Genomic DNA, 16,572 nt, shown 5'->3' with positions numbered 1-16,572 from the left:
GGAAGCAATTTACGGTACATTGCATCCTTACTTGGTCTGGGGCAACAGTTGAGATACAAAAGTCCACATTTTACGCGATACTCAGCAGTTAATATTAAATATTTTAGATGTGACAGAGAAAAAGCAGCAAATCCTCACATAGAAGGTGGAACTAGAGACTGGATTATAAAGTCAAATCCCCAGGTATGCTAGAACAAAAACATTTCTATCACTCAGCTACACTTTTTAGACACATTTTATATCGTTTTTAATCCACAAATATACGTTCAGGATTTGTTGTCTGTTATTCGTGATTGTAGAATAGCAGGGATAGTCAGAAAACATCCTAGGCCTACAAACAGCCTTATGGCCCAAAATACAACCTTCTTTCCCAAAAGCTGGAGTCCCATCAAGTTTTTGGGAAATAATTCCACAAATAAAAAGATAAGAGTGGTACGTGCATTTCTCAGCTTTAATGATTAGTCATGATACCGAAGGGCTTGCCAAAGCTAACACGGGATTCTGGAGCAAAGCAGCAACACACCCTGGATGGTTGTGTGCTACCTGCGGACGTTTTCGCAACACATGCTGTCAACAGCGGGAGGAACCGGGAGTGTTGTTCATGCTGACTGGAGTCATTTTGAGGCATAATGATCTGATTTGTTCTTTTCATTGCTGACTATTCATCTTTATTTATTTTAATTCTCAACATGGAATGACACGGGACTCTGTGAAAGGTAGGTTTAACGTTCGCTTACTGTTGAGTTTAGCCTGCTCGGCACCTTTTTTTGCCAATTTGTTTTGTTGATTCAGGAATAAAAAAAAATAATACAATACTAATTTAATTAAGGTGCCGTTTTGCTTATTGCCTCATTTAAGAGTGGATGTCATTAAGTCAGAGGTGTTACTGGAGCATATTTACTTTTGCCACCTGGAAACATCAAATTGAAAAGTTTGTTAATTAGGTTTGGCAAACTAGTTTCCAACAGGAGAGTGACGAAAGAGTTGATTTATAGCTAAATAATTATGTAAAACAATTGTAAAAATCGGTATAATGTTGTTTGATGCTAATTAGTGTATGCTGCCTGCCTCGACTGATTTATTGTTAGCGTCAGTAACCCGGCTCATTATGACGTCGGTGCAGCCGCAGCGTTAGGAGCGCACCCTGCTGCATCCGGGTGTCCTCGTGCTGCACCTGTTGCTGTTTATTAACCGGGATAGGCGGAACCAAAACTGTCAGTATCAACACAAACTCATCTAATCCTACCTGAAATGTGGCCACTTGCTGATGATTTTCAAATGCTAAACTGAATTTCTTCATGTTGCTTTTTACATTCAATCTATGATCAACTCTGAGCAAATAGGCCCACCTGTGGAAGTGTAACACTACTGTTTACATTTGTAGGTTGGAATGGAAACTTTGCCAATTGGTTGGACTGTGCACACCTGTGACCAAAAGGGAGACGTGGCAGCACTGTTGAAGGGGAGAGTTGCTGACACCGACACGACCACACGTGTCCATGATTTGTTTCATGAAGATGCACAGGTACGCTGTTTGCTCCTCAAAATGAAGGTGTGATGATGACTTGTACCAGCCAGTACTTTAAACTGTTGTGTGTCTTTTGATCAGGGCTTCCCGCAGTCTCGCCAGCCCTGGTGGAGGATCAAACTGTTTGTGTGGGAGCCGGTGCTCTTTGGTACCTGGGATGGAGTTTTCACCACCTGCATGATCAACATCTTTGGTGTGGTGCTATTCTTACGCACCGGCTACCTGGTGGTCAGTATGCACTGTGTTGCTTTCTCTTTCACATCAGTGACACTGACGGAAAGACTGCAGGTTTACTATGTTTGCATTTGTCTTAATGTGCATTAATATAGAAGAAAAACAAAAGAAGAAATATATTTTTGAATGAGAAAAAATAACAGACCTTAAAGATTTAAACCAATCTAAATCTTAATCAAAACCTTATACAACAAAACACCTATTTGTGTCAACGCATGCTGAAGGTTATTGTTCCTAGAGCTTTATCTAGTGATGGAGATCGTCTTGGTCAGCTAAATGCTGTAAAAATCTTTGGCCTGAGGTTTCACTTACTTTGTTTGGAGCAACCACAGCTCCTCCGATTTCCTCCTTTACTTCACGCTTTTGTTATATTGTCTTCCCAAAGTGATTGCCCGCGCTAACAGAGATTTATTTTTGCATTTCCTAATCAGAATTTACAATGTTTGGGTGTTGGATGTTCCCATCGGCACACAACCCACAGTCTATGCACACAACCCACACTCTATGCACACAAACCACAGTCTATGCACACAACCCACCGACTCACCAATAAAGCAAACTCTCTATCATTGAGACTCGGTTGTCATTATAAAGCGGACCATGTATGAGCCGACATGGCCTATATCATTTGTGATACACCGTTTGCAAACTGGTGCTTTATATATGGATGATGTAAAACATGCATGACTGGTTCTATGACTTTGCAAATTAATGACACAGAAATTACTTTATATTATGTTTATTTTCCCTTTTTATAGCCACATGTCTGGTCATGGCTGGTGTGCTTCACGCAACACAATCTCTTTCAAGTTCTGTTGAAGCTTTTCATTTTTATCTGCAACCATCACTAAGCATGTGTCACCCTGTCAGTTGCTCCCAAACAATTTAATGGGCATGTGTCATCACAGGACACGGCTACAAAGACCCTGTGATCTTAATTGCTAAATTCGTTTGGGTATAACTTGACAGCTAAAACATAGTTTGCCATGTGGGAGACGGGGTTTCTTGAGTGAAAGTGAGAAGCATCTTTCTTCCTTATCACTTGTTTAAAACGGTGTATGTTTTCTCTGGTTTAATGGGCCTGATTTCACCAAATAGAATATAATTATGGGGCTTCGAAGCAAGTAAAAAACCTTTAAACACATTAGCCAATGGTTTGAACACAGGAGTGTATAGTTAAACCAAAAGGTGGACTATTTCTTTAAGGTATGAGACAAGAAAAACATGCAGACATATAACAGAATAAATATTGGAGAACAATATATAAGCATGCATACAGGATGTAAAACGTATGCAGTGAAATACATACTAAGCATATAAGCGGACAGTATAGTACAAGCTGTACATCATAATAAAATATGCAATTTACAGCTTCAGATGAGTTACATGCTGCCGATGTTCACACAGTTGCATAGGAGATTAAGTATTTTGTGTCATCTCGTCTCCCGTCATCATCCAGGGGAACACAGGCGTGCTGCTCGGGATGTTCCTCGTCTCCTTGGTTGTGCTGGTTGCTTTAGTGACGGTGATGTCGGGGATTGGAGTGTGTGATCACTGCGGTGTGGGGAGTGGAGGAATCTACTCCATGATCTCCATCGTCCTGGGTGGCAGGGTCGGGGGCACAGTGGGCCTGCTTTATGTGTTCGGACAGGTGAGCAACAAATCCAGACTCTCAGTTAGACTTCAGTGGACGATCCACGCGTTGCGTTTACATTTTCTTCTGTTGTCTCCCCTCTCATGCTGCCTCCCACCTTCCAGTGCGTAGCTGGAGCCATGTACATCACAGGTTTCTCAGAGTCGGTGGCGGGGCTGCTCGGCCTGCAGAGCCAGTGGGCGGTGCGCGGCATGTCTGCAGCGGTGCTGCTGGCACTGCTTGGAATCAACCTGGCCGGTGTAAAGTGGATTGTCCGACTCCAGCTGCTGCTGCTGGCTGTGCTGGCTGTCTCCACGCTGGACTTTGTCATTGGCACCTTCACGCACCTCGATCCAGGTAGGGCTTTTGGTCATGAATGTACTATTTATGAAGGGTTGGGACTGCCTTGGAGAGACCGATTGATACTGCAGATCCACCGCCAGGAGTTGGAAGAAGTTGCAGAGAACGGTTCACTGCTGCCTCCATAAGATGGACAAACTATATTGAGAGGATACGTTTTTGGGTTGAGAGCTGACATAAAATATAAGCACTGGCCGCATAGTCAGTCATTTCTGCTGCTTTGTGTGGAAACCGGGTAAACTACAAATAATAAAAATGGGAACTCTCTGGAAACGTTGCAACAATCCGGTTCAGACATTCTGTGAATGTTGGTAAAACAACGTCCCGCGAATTTCTCATGAATGACAGGATAAACAACGTCCCACGAAAATTCTTAAAACAACGCCTGGCGATCCAATAAGCACTCTGTAAACATTAATAAAACAACTTTCCTCAAACATTCTGTGAACGTTAGAAAAACAACGTCCTGTAAAATTTCTGCTGTCTGAAACCAGGTGAACTACAAAGTGTAAAGATGTGAACTCTCCGGAAATAATTCGTTTCACAGACGTTCTGTAAACGCTTCGCACTGGTCCCCTCGACAAAAAGCCATCGGGATTTTTACATTGTATTTTGGAATCTGTGGCAAACACAAGTTTATGATGCCTACATGTATTGTTCTGCAACATAATCTTCACAAATGAACACCACTTTGAGGTTTTTGAAGCGTGACTACACTAGCCAGAATTTTGGAGTATGACAGTCAACTTCGACACAACCCACAATTTGACTTGTCGAACACAGGTGTAACCAATAAATTGCTGCAATGCATTGCAGTAAATGCTGGACTGCAGCCCTCGTTAACATTATTAGTTCCACCTGTGCTTTTCCTGCCATAACCAAATGTAAAAAGGGTAACTAACAAAGTGGATTGTTTTTTTAGGAAACGATTAATGAACAACAGTGCTCCAATACCATAATACCAAAGGCTATGAACATTCAGGTTAGCAAGATTTATTCAGAAAATCTAAATGAGATGAATACCACAAGATGACCAGAATGTTGAAGAAAAGAAAAGCAGCATACTCATCATTAAAATCCATCACATGAAAATGCATATCTGAGTGAAGCGTTACACTTGCTAAACCTGCGTGTACCTGAGCTTCTTTTGTTCGTAGATTCCACACCATTGTTACTGCTTGATTAAAAATGAAGGGGAGGGGTGTGTGAAATTTTAGTCTGACCTCCAAAGTGGACTGAGACGGTTTGGTAACTACAGACTTGAGTGGTGAATATCTGTGACCTGATCAGGCCAGTAGATGTAGCTGTAGTACTACTTATTATTGTCAGCATTGCTCTCGCATTCTACTCGGGCTCGATCTCCACCTCTCCACGATGAGGCTGGTGTCGGACTAACAACTTTTTTGATACAAATTTTACCAATTTTTGTTAGTTTCTTTTTTCTTTGCCCTCATGGTCGAGTAAGGTTAGTTATAAACTTCTGTAAAATGCTGTTTTCTCGTGGCTTAAGCCAAGTCTGAGGCTGGCCGTGTGTTTACTGAGAAGATTTTTTCTATTTTTTTTAATTTTGTGGTGAGGAATTGTTGCAGTTTTTGAGTAGATTGTATTCTTTTGCTGGCAGTCAGGAAGTCCTTCCCCACATTTCCTGTTCTCACTGATTGTCGACGTCCTGTCCAGTGGGAGGTGAAAAGTGTTCCAGTCTTTATGTGAACAGGACATAAAAGGGACAAAATACCTTACATCTTGCATAAACAGAAAAAAAAACCATTTAACATGTACACTATAAGAAATGCATATTCAGTAGATCACATCATGTCCTATTTTTTGCTTTTTTTCCCCCCAGCAAACCAGCAGGAACTCATAGTGCCTGTGTCCAGCTGTGGCTAGTTTTTTGCAAGATTAAGCTTTAAAACTTCTCCCGCCTCACTTTCAAAAAAAACAAACCGACTCCAATTGCACCTTACCCTAACCTGTACTTGTCCACCACTCCCAACCTTCTTCATATTACAGTTGGCAGAGGCCACTTTGCAGGTCTGAAGAATTGTTGGAGAACCACCCATAATGGCTACTCCAGGTTTTTTCAATTAAGAGCTTCTGTGTGTGTTGTGGTGGTGACCTCATGGTTGGCGGAGAACCAGCAGGTCCACTAGCTTGTTGAAACAGCCCAGATTAGCCTGCACTGAGTGAACGGCGAGGCACATCCTGAAGGAAAGGCGCCACCGGCAAAAAAACGTGGACATGGTTTGATATGACATCCCCTATGTACACTTTCGGAAACTACCATAGGTAATTAAGTCAGGTCAGCCAAGTGACATAGCCTACTATATGGAAGCTATAATGGGATATTGGCTTTCTGTCGGTTTGCTTGGTGTTTAATACAAAACAGGACATTGAACTGTTAGTATTCATGATCTGAAATGGCAACATTTTGAGTTAATGATTTGTCAATTAATATATTAATGGTTTCAAGTATTTTTCACGCCAAAAGGCGATACATTATTTTGTTCCATCTTCTTTAACTTGAGCACTTGTCTCTGTTTTATATATATTCATTGTAAACTGAAATTCTTTCGGTGTTTTTTATTACAAACTACACAAAAATTAAGAAAACTATCGTTAGTTGTCCTAGTCTAATTCATTTTCTATTTATTGCAAGGATGAATATGCAACAATCAGTATGTGTTTTATTAATAATTATTATTATTATTTGTTTTATTGTGCTAGGTTTCAGTGATTAGATTCTCCTGACTATGATGTAGTTTCAGTGGCGTTTGAACCTCAACAACAAAGATATTTGAAGGGTAAGACTGAATTACTGGGGTTTTTGGTTCAAATCAAACAGTAAAGTTTATTGTAAAGCGCATCTACAGTTAAAATCCAAAAGGTTTTGGAATTTGTGATCTATTTATCTAGTTGACCTCTGCCTTATTCTGTCAAAACACACTCTCAGCCACTATCTTAATGTTTACATTGCGCTGCTGACGACTCTGTGTTAGCATTAAGAGTAGAAGCATTTAGGTTGTTTTTAAATCTGTAGATGAACTCTCACCTGTAGAAGCACGTAGCTTCCTCATTTCCCCAGCCTTAAGGATCTGTTAAGTGACTGATTGTGACATGTCCTTCCTGCATTACTGTGAAACGTATCATTTCAAATCTGCATAGCTGCAACATGTAAGATAGCTCAGAATGGTGCTTTATCTTCCCTGATGGGAGGACTTCATGTCTTTGTGTAGTAAATGATTTAGTTTGGTCAGTAACACTGCCAGCATATTATCTCTTCAACCAAACAATTCAACCGCAAAACCTTCTGGTTGTGGTGCACAGATAAAAAACAATCTGACACTCCTACACAATCCCTTTTTTAATACAAGCCTATTCCCCACAGAACAGGACGCCATAATGTGCAGCTTGGGTCTGGGGTTTAGGGTGTTAACCAGACTCACCCACATTTTTGGAAAATGACAAAGAGGGAAGGCCGGAACTGAGATCTGAGGCCTGCTGCTCCAGAGACCGCTACATCATCTCTTCCTGTGATCCACACTCTTAACATATAGTTCTCAATCATCCCAGTGGGACCTTCCCCACCTCTGTAACATCACAGCCTGCCCTGCCCTGCAGTTCATACTGGTTAGTGTGGGAGAGTAAGAGGTCAGTCAGACTAGGGGAGAGGCCTCAGACCCTCATGTAATCTGACTACACATTCCAGTCTGCATCAGAGGAATGCTGAGTTCAGAAAGGAACCCCACTCTGCCGATACACTTGTTCTTCAGACAATACAACACTGGAATACCACATCTTTATCTAAAATATGATTTGCTCTGTAGGTCTCCATAAAGCAGAGGGATTTTGTTTTACATATTAAGGTCTACCCACTTCACTTTAAGAATCATTAAGAATCATCCATCGTATAACTAACCACTGTAGCTTGATGATGGTTTTTACTCGAGACTGAGTTTACAACCATGCTTGCATCAGTCAGGCTGCACAGCAGTGCTTTGAGCTCCATGTTAACATCTGCATGCTAACGTGCCCACAATTACACTTTTAACATGCCGCTGTTCAGCAGGTATAATGTTTGTATTGTAACTTGCATACAAATAAAACTGTTTCTGGCTCGCTGTCCAAAATACAGTCCGCTGTGTGCACTTGTACTTGAAAGACAATTGGGCTTAACAGCAAATTTTTGCCTCGGGGCTCCCAATCAATTCCACCAGAGTATGGAAAACTTGCACAAAAGTGTTCACAGATCAAATACTCAGGCAGTGTATCCAAGTAGTGTTCATAGAAAAAGTTTTCAGTTGAGCACAGAGAGTGAGGCATGGTTGGATGCTGGAGGGTATGTTTTAATATGGCTGGGGAGCCCATGGTGCCGACATGGACACTGACTGTCCTGGTTCTGTTATAGTCTGATTGTTTGGACAGAGGGCGGTCTCGCAGCGTCACAGAGTGAACGAAAGTTTGGGCACCTAATCCAATTTGATGTCAGTTTTGATGTTCAGCCTCCCTAAGTTCCCATCCTGGAGAACGTACTTTGGAGTAACTTGTCAATCCAGCCTTCGTGGTTTAGGCTTTTGTCAAAAGCAGAAGAAGAAAAAAAATCGTATCCTCACTCACTCTCTCGCTTGTCTCTCACACTGTCTCCCTCTCTCGCTCACTCTCATTCCTTGCTCAAACTTGGAGGCTGCCGAGCTTCTGAAAAGGGTGGTGACTTCCTTTTGGATAAACATGTCATTAATCTGAGAGAACACATTCTTTCCCATCGCAAGATAACCAAGGGGGGGGGGGGGGGTGAAATGTCCGGTGTTATAGCATAGGCCTGTCCTTCAGACTGTGTTGTTTAAAAGGCCCTTCACCAATGCAGAACAATCTCTCCCCCTGCACGTTCAACAAACGGACCTAGACTGAACTGGCTATCATGACGTTAGACTGCAGTCTCCTACTTTTATTTAGGTCATTTTGGCCACCAGCATCCTTTAGCCATTAGTATTGTTACTTTTTTTTTTTAAGAATGAAAACCTCTATAACTGATGCAATGTTTTAAGCCTATATAGGTGTCTGGTACTGGAGGTATTTCCAAGGAAAAAAGTCCTCTGGTGCAGACTTGATGTGTTTACATATCCAGTCAGTCTCAACATCTCCAGGAAATGTGGTACAAAAACTCAGCAAACAGCCTGCAGTCGAGCATTATAGCCTTTGGAGTAGAACTTGATTTTATAACTTTTTCCTGAAGCAAAACTGATTTACTCATTGAAAAAATGCTGGTAATCCTGGCATAAGGTTCAGAATGAATGTGTTTTTGTGTTGTTGTTGTCTCCTCTCTCAGAAAATGGTTTCATTGGTTATTCAGCCGGGCTGCTCAGCAGCAACACGATGCCAGATTACACCCCGGGAGAAACCTTCTTCACGGTCTTTGGGGTCTTCTTCCCTGCTGCTACAGGTGAGGTGGCCCCCATCGTCTCTTTTTGGATCTAATGTTGTCTGGAAAAAACACATCTAACACTCTTAGTTTGCAGGGCACATGTGCAGTACGAATTAAGAGCATCTTATCTGCCCTTTTTGAGGTTAACCGTCAACACTCCAGCCCTCCTTTTCTTTTCTTGCAGCTACATATGTAGTGTAAAACTAAATGTTGTATTGTACAGCATGTTGTGTACATTTTTCGTGTGTGTGTGTGTGTGTGTGTGTGTGTGTGTGTGTGTGTGTGTGTGTGTGTGTGTGTGTGTGTGTGTGTGTGTGTGTGTGTGTGTGTGTGTGTGTGTGTGTGTGTGTGTGTGTGTGTGTGTGTGTGTGTAGGGGTTATGGCAGGCTTCAACATGAGCTCAGACCTTCAGCGGCCTGAACACAACATCCCTGTGGGAACGCTGGCAGCTGTCTTCACTTCGTATGACGATAACCCAGCAAACACACACACACACACACTCAACAATATTGTAAAATGAGAAAACACCACATGGTAACACTACACAATACAGTACACATGGCGACAACTACAGTATAAGTACAATAAAGACAGCACACACGGAAACTATAAGATCATACAGACTGAGCACACTTGTAAAATTAGGTTGTTGTACCAACATGTCAAAAATGTAATTATTATCTTACAAAGTCCTATCTAACTACATGTCATGCTACAAAGATAGTTTTCAAATATAATTATTTGGGGTCTCTCCCTCAAGGTATGAATCATCCAAAATAGTACTTTCCAAATGTTTTGATTTGACTTTTGTGGTTCCCTCAGATCATTTTGTGGTATCGTCTATCAGAAGCGCAACCTTTTCCACCTTCATTGCAGAAAAGAAACATTACCTGCATGGCCCCATCAGACACTCACTTGTGGAACTATGGTGACACATTCCCCTATTAATAGTGATAAAGCAGCAGTTGGTAATAATCCTGTGTGGTGTGCTGTTGGTGACCCACAGGTGGTTCCTGTATCTGGTCTTTGTCTTCCTTCTGGGGGCCATCTGCACCAGAGAAGCTCTGCACTATGACTTCTTGATAGCAGAAAAGGTAAACTCCCGTCTCTGTTTCCATCCTGCCCTGTTAGAGCGGCCCTCTCAACAGAAAGGGTTGATTTGAGGGGATTCCCCATCATGGCTCACTTTGTTGACGTGGTGTGGTTAGTTCAGGTTCTGACTGCCTGTCGGTTCTCAGTCTTGAGATGTAGGAACCATTGCTGATTTTTTTTTTTTTTAATGCAACTAGAAATATTCCTAAATTATATCATTCTCAGGTTTAAGTATATGAAAACTACTGTCTGTTCAGAGACACGTGTGTCCCATGTCAGAAAAATACTAACTCACAGTCCACTTAATTCATTTGATGTGTACTTTTCCATAATACTGCTTCAAAGCGTTATTCAAAACCAAGTGTATCCCACAATTGATATTTGTGTACAGCTCCACAGCACTCAGTGGTCAACGGTCAGACCTGTACTGTATATGACATTGTGTACTAGAGTGTACAAATACTGTCGTATTACTGCCAAACTCGCGCTCATATTAATATATTTGAGTTTGCTTTAACCAATCATCGACTCTTTTCAAAAGATTCCTTGACTTCCATCAGTGGTTAGTTCCCATTGTTTTTATAAGGTGCTGGCTGCAGCGGAACTGAACTGGGTGTAGCTGTTGTGTGCGCTCAACCACACCCCATCCTCTTCCACCCTGTGTTTGTTTTCCCTCTTCCTCCAGGTCTCCTTGGTGGGCTTCCTCTTTCTGCTGGGCCTCTACATCTCCTCCCTGGCTTCCTGCATGGGCGGCCTGTACGGAGCACCCAGGATCCTCCAGTGCATCGCCCAGGAGAGGGTCATCCCCGCGCTGGCCTTCCTGGGAAGAGGGGTGGGTGCACGGAGCCATGAAGGGAGGGATGTCTGCACATTGTGAATCTAGCTCATATTTTTCAGTATACTGTTAATAGAGTATGTGGTGAGGGTGTGTGTTTATGCACCAGAATGCAGAATGGTCATTTGCTCTCAACCCAAATGAAATAATACCTTCCTATGATGGTAAACATTAGAAGCTCTTCATGTGATGGCAGTAAAGACACGATCCAAATAAGTAGGACCTAGAAGCATGCTGTGAAACTTATGAAAGATTTATTCCTGCATGTTTTTTTTTTAAACGATATAAAAGTTATTCAGTTTATGAATATTCATTTGGCCAAACAATCGCTATCGGTGCACTTACTGGCTTTTTGTAGTGTTTTCAACTGTATTTTGCTGAACTTGGATGCTCAACTTTTAATCCATCATGGATGAGAAGTTCTTTAAAGTACTTTGGATTATATCATAAATGGCTTCTGAGCTGTCGACAACTCGGTCTCCATGACAACTGAGCAACATCTACTTCTGTTGATCGAGACTGTCGAACTATTGTGAACCCGTCAAAAGCTCAGTGAAACGCTAGTACTTTGAGTTAGTTAAAATTATAACACCAAGTCTTACACATTAGTAAATGCTGACTGCATTTACATAAATGTACTTTTTTTTTTACATGTATGTACTTTTATACATAAAAACGGCAGCCACGAAATGATTTGAGTAAGAAGAAAAACAATACAATTGGCCAGCAACTAAACAACTGTTAGGTAAATATTGACATAAGTCATGTGAAGTTTGTAATAGTAATATTGTCTCTGATTACCTGCAGTGATTTATATTCTGACCTAATATTTAGTGGTGGAATGTACATTTACTCAAGTACTCTACATGGGTACAAATTTGACATACTTGACAGTACTTGAGTATTTTATTCTCATGCCACTTACTACCTCTACTCTACTACAATTCTGATGGAAATATTGTACTTTTGACTCTACTACAATTATTTGACAGTTTTAGCTACTTTAAAAAATAGGAATTCTTTACACACAAAACATATACAAATGTCTATTTTAATAATCATTGAATACTTTTTCACACAAAAACACCACAGCATTTGATGGTTCCAGCTTGTCAGGATTTTTTTTATTTGTAACAATTTTGAATCAATGAAGTGATGAAGAAAATAACCAGCAGGTTAATCTATAATGGAAATACTCATTAGTACTGTAGAAAGTAGTCCAAAATTAGCTTCACCTCAACCAAATGTAAATCAGAATCAAAAAACATGATTTTACATTAATGCATGAGTAATAGTATTTTATCTGCAGCAATTACTTTTAATACATGAATTACATCTGATTGCACTTACATACTCCTACATTTTCAATGCAGGACTTTTGCTTGTACTGGAGTATTTTAACAGTGCAGTATTAGTACTTGAACTTAAGTAATGGATCTGGCTGCTAATAAGTGTGTGTAGTCTGGATGCACATGGCGGTGCGGTGGGTGGACTCAACAGGAAACAGTGACACGACTGCCTAACTATAGAGCGCGGACTTCACTTCACAGAAGTGACTTGACTGACTGCGTTACAGCAGAGAGTTACGACTCACTGCTGCTACACAACTGCACACACACGCACACAAACAGTCACGTCGACGTCCTGACCCCGTCCACCCCAGCAGCAGTGTCTGACCTCTCTCAGCGGGCTGGAATGAGGCCCTAGACATCTTGGCCCAAATCAAAGCTTCAGAACAAACGCAGGAAGGGCGACGGGCAGGGCCCAGCTCCGCTGTGTGCTCTGGAGGCCCGCCAGGCACACAGCAGTGCTCCTTAAACTGTGTGACAGGACCTGGGCAGTGAAAGCAAGCTGGTTAGCAAACCACATGTTAACATAATTGCTAACTTTCTCCTGGTTTGGTTTTTATACTGCACGAATATAACTTTAAGTTTAGTTTTATTTCATCTCTCCCCGTCGATAGCTCTGTGTCTCCTTCGTGTCCATACGTGACAGTTTTTATTTGGGTAAAAGGTTGCAAAGCTACAGGACAATGGGACAATCTTCTTTGTCCCAGCCTCACTGTGTTGACTTTATGCATTTTTTATATATAGGTTTCACACAACAGTGGTACTAAGTATCTCCAAAACATCAACTTGTCGTGAGTTAATCAAAAACAGGTCTGATTTCAGCTTTGTGACAATGTATTTTCCCAATGGTTAATTAGTTACGTTTATATCGGATGAAATTAAAAATCACCAGTTTTGGATATTTAGTTTTTTTTACAAGACAGCAATATTGTGACACTATCTCTCCCTCTTTAATAGAGAGGCCCAAACAAGACTCCAGTGGCAGCTATCTTTCTGACCAGCCTTCTTACCATGGCCTTCATCTTCATCGGTCAGGTCAATGTGCTGGCCCCCATCGTCACCATAAACTTCCTGCTCACCTATAGCTTCATCGACTACTCCTTCTTCAGTGTGGCCAAGACCCTCCAGCTGCAGGCTAAAGAGAAGAGGGAGACCCTCGTCCCGGTCAAAAGAAACCAGCGTGGGTCATCCAGGCAGAGCTCTAGGCCTCTGATTGAGGCCAATCCTCCGAGCTATGGCAGTGGAGGCGAGAGCCCGCAGGGTAAAGGCACTCTGTTGGAGTTCACCAAGGACATGGACCAGATCTTTCCCCCTGTGTCAAATGTTGACGCAGGGGCCGAGAAGACCTCCTACATGCAAGAGCTGAGCAGTCAGTACGAGGGCCCGAAGGCCAATGTCACTCCTAAGCAGAAGCTGATGGACAGCTTTGGTTTGGACCTGAACAGCAATATGTTCTCAGGAGAGGAAGCTGAGGTGCAGTGTGGAGGCACGGAGCCCACGGCTGGAGAAGAACCACAAGTCGAATGCTGTTCAAAAATAAACCAGGCTGAGCAGGATTCATCTGCTGACAATCACAGCGCAGGTGATCAGCTCCAACCATCCAACACTAGACGAGAGTAGACCGGACAAGAGATCATAGAAGTTAGTTGGTTTTTTTTTGTAACCTGACCCTTCAATTGGCTCCCTCAGGTGTTGGAGGTAAAGTCGAGCACCAGAGCTTTGAGATCAAACCCATGCAGGATTCATTGCATGCAAAGTTCTGCAACCACTGGGCCGCTCTTATCGGGGTAGGCTACACATTTCATGCTCTACATTACTTTTGTTCTAATTTGATTTCAGATCATATTTACATAATCTAATGATTCTTTTTGTTTCTTTCAGGCATTGAGCTCAATTGTGATTATGTTTGTTATTCAGTGGGCTTATGCCTTAGCAAACATAGTCTTTGCCTTGCTGCTCTTCTTCTACATCGGGAAAACAAGTCCTGGACTACCTATAGGTGATTTTCATCAGTTCATTTCCTGTTCAGACGCACTTAGCTTGGCTCCACGGTGATGTCCTGTCAGGGTGACCAAATGTCTTGACTCCGACAGGAAAGCCCCACATAAAAAGAATTTGCATTACAAATGAAAAATCCAAGTTGATGGAATGCTGTATTAACATAACATGGGACAGAGTGAGGTGTTTCACATGTACCACCTGCACCTCTGCAGCATTTTCCAGTGTGGAATGCCAAAATTGGACATAAAATGCATTTGGACTAAGATTTTTGACACTGTACTGCAGCCGGCACTGAGCTTAGTGCCTATAGCTATTGTGTTTTCATGTTGTTCCTCCATCTGGTCCATTCTCGTGAACGCATAGAGGAGTCTTCTGGAATTTCTAAGGCCTTTTAGTAAGCAGGAAATTGTTGATCACCATTCATGCATTGCATTTTATATTTTATAAATCATATGCTTTTAATGAACATATTTTATTACACATTCTCTGTTTTGATATTTGCTAGACTGGTTTAAAGGAGGAAACATGTTCTTTATGCCTGGTGTTATTTTTGTAGCAGAATTACAAGGTAATTCCATAAACATGTTTTAATTTTAGTCCTTTTATAACGGGAGTGGTCCGCAAGTAATTCCATTTTATGTGAGCTAAATCTTGACTCCTTCCAGCATTTATTTTGTGTTATTAGATCATTTATATCACCCGATTATATCCAACTAAAGACCTCTTGATTTGCAGTTTACCCCTTTTAAGCGCGTAGATTAGGTCACCCCCTGCTCAGATGTTATGTGACCTGGTAATGTTCTCTGGCACATTTGTGGGACTTTCACTTGTGGTCTTTTTGCCTGGCAGCTGTTGTGGCTTAGGAACGCTAGATGGGACACCCAGCACCTGTTCATTAAACTACCCACAGTACAGCGTGCCTCAGCTGTCTGATTTACATTTCAGAGCACAATATCTGCAAGTGTTGAACACTTGTCCCACAGGTGGTTGATGCGATGCTGTGTGTTTCTCCCCGCTCTGTTACTACACTTCTGTGCACTGTTGCCACTTCAAATATCGACGGAGTTTCTTTTAGTTGTGGTGTTCTGCAGCTAATGAATGTCCGTTTTTGATTCTTTTGCAGGTATTGCAGCTCGATTCAGCTTTTTCACATGGCTCAAATCAACATTGAATAGCATTTGCAGGTATTGTGTGGTTGTTATGGTACAAAATGATCAATCAGCAATCAGTTTATAGGAATAAGTGATGGATGAATAATACAATTAAACATTATTCATCATAGATAACTTTTATCTATCTAGATCATTGATATAAAACAGACTGAAACTAAAGTCATTTGTCATACTTGTCATTATCTATTCATTCTAGTATTACATAGAATGTAAGATAAGATTTTCAGTTCCCATGTCACACTGTCCCCTGAAACCCATTTCTCCGTACGATTTCTTCGTCTTTTAGGAGGAACGGATATCCTCGGGATGAGTTTGTAGTCACCCCCTCTCTGTTCAGGGTCGGGCTGAAAACCAAGCAGCTCACGGAGGAAAATGCTGACTTTGCCTCTCGTCACCGCCATCACCAATCCTCATTCATCAGGGTCAACAAGATGGTGCAACCACCACTCCGCTGACTGACTTAAATACTGCCTCTGCATCAAGCTGTCAGCTTGAAACCCCATGTCCTCCCTCAAACCCTGTGGGCCTCATTCTGCACACACATACTGTGGCTCAGATCTTCTTTTTTCTTCAGAAAATTATGATATATCTAAATATACTTTACGGCTTTAACTTTTGAAGTATCGCAATCTTTGTTCAAAAATGTTGTCAGATTACTGTACTGCTGGGTCACTTCCAGGACGTCCAGACATCATGCTGCTCATATGGCTTAAATATCTTGTGTACATGTGGCACAAAGGTTTCATTAAAATGTTAGTTTACCTCTGTGTGTCTACGGATCATTGAAATGAATCCCAGGTTATTAGTTTGCTTTTTGTAGTTGTTAGTCACACATGTCCTTGCAACAATTTAGAAATAACAAAGAATGACGAAATGATCATATACATTGGCGGCATCTAATTCAAAGACAGTGAGAATAACTCAGAAGAAAATGTACACATCACTTAAA

General features: G+C 41.6%; 1 protein-coding gene across 1 annotated transcript; it reads left to right on the top strand.

Moving 5' to 3' along the window:
- The first annotated feature begins 561 nt into the window (after positions 1-561).
- Positions 562-16,382, top strand: slc12a8 (solute carrier family 12 member 8). Its single transcript, XM_079169850.1, has 14 exons — positions 562-716; positions 1,385-1,525; positions 1,610-1,756; positions 3,222-3,413; positions 3,521-3,752; positions 9,079-9,192; positions 9,549-9,636; positions 10,181-10,268; positions 10,952-11,098; positions 13,408-14,032; positions 14,140-14,237; positions 14,332-14,449; positions 15,575-15,635; positions 15,910-16,382. Exons 2-14 carry the CDS (start codon positions 1,391-1,393, stop codon positions 16,076-16,078), a joined length of 2,214 nt encoding a protein of 737 aa, XP_079025976.1. The 5' UTR covers positions 562-716; positions 1,385-1,390; the 3' UTR covers positions 16,079-16,382.
- The last annotated feature ends 190 nt before the right edge of the window (positions 16,383-16,572 follow it).

The sequence above is a fragment of the Pholis gunnellus genome (genome assembly GCF_910591455.1).
Source record: "Pholis gunnellus genome assembly, chromosome: 12".
Classification (NCBI taxonomy): domain Eukaryota; kingdom Metazoa; phylum Chordata; class Actinopteri; order Perciformes; family Pholidae; genus Pholis; species Pholis gunnellus.
This window is presented reverse-complemented; position numbering and strand designations above follow the sequence as displayed.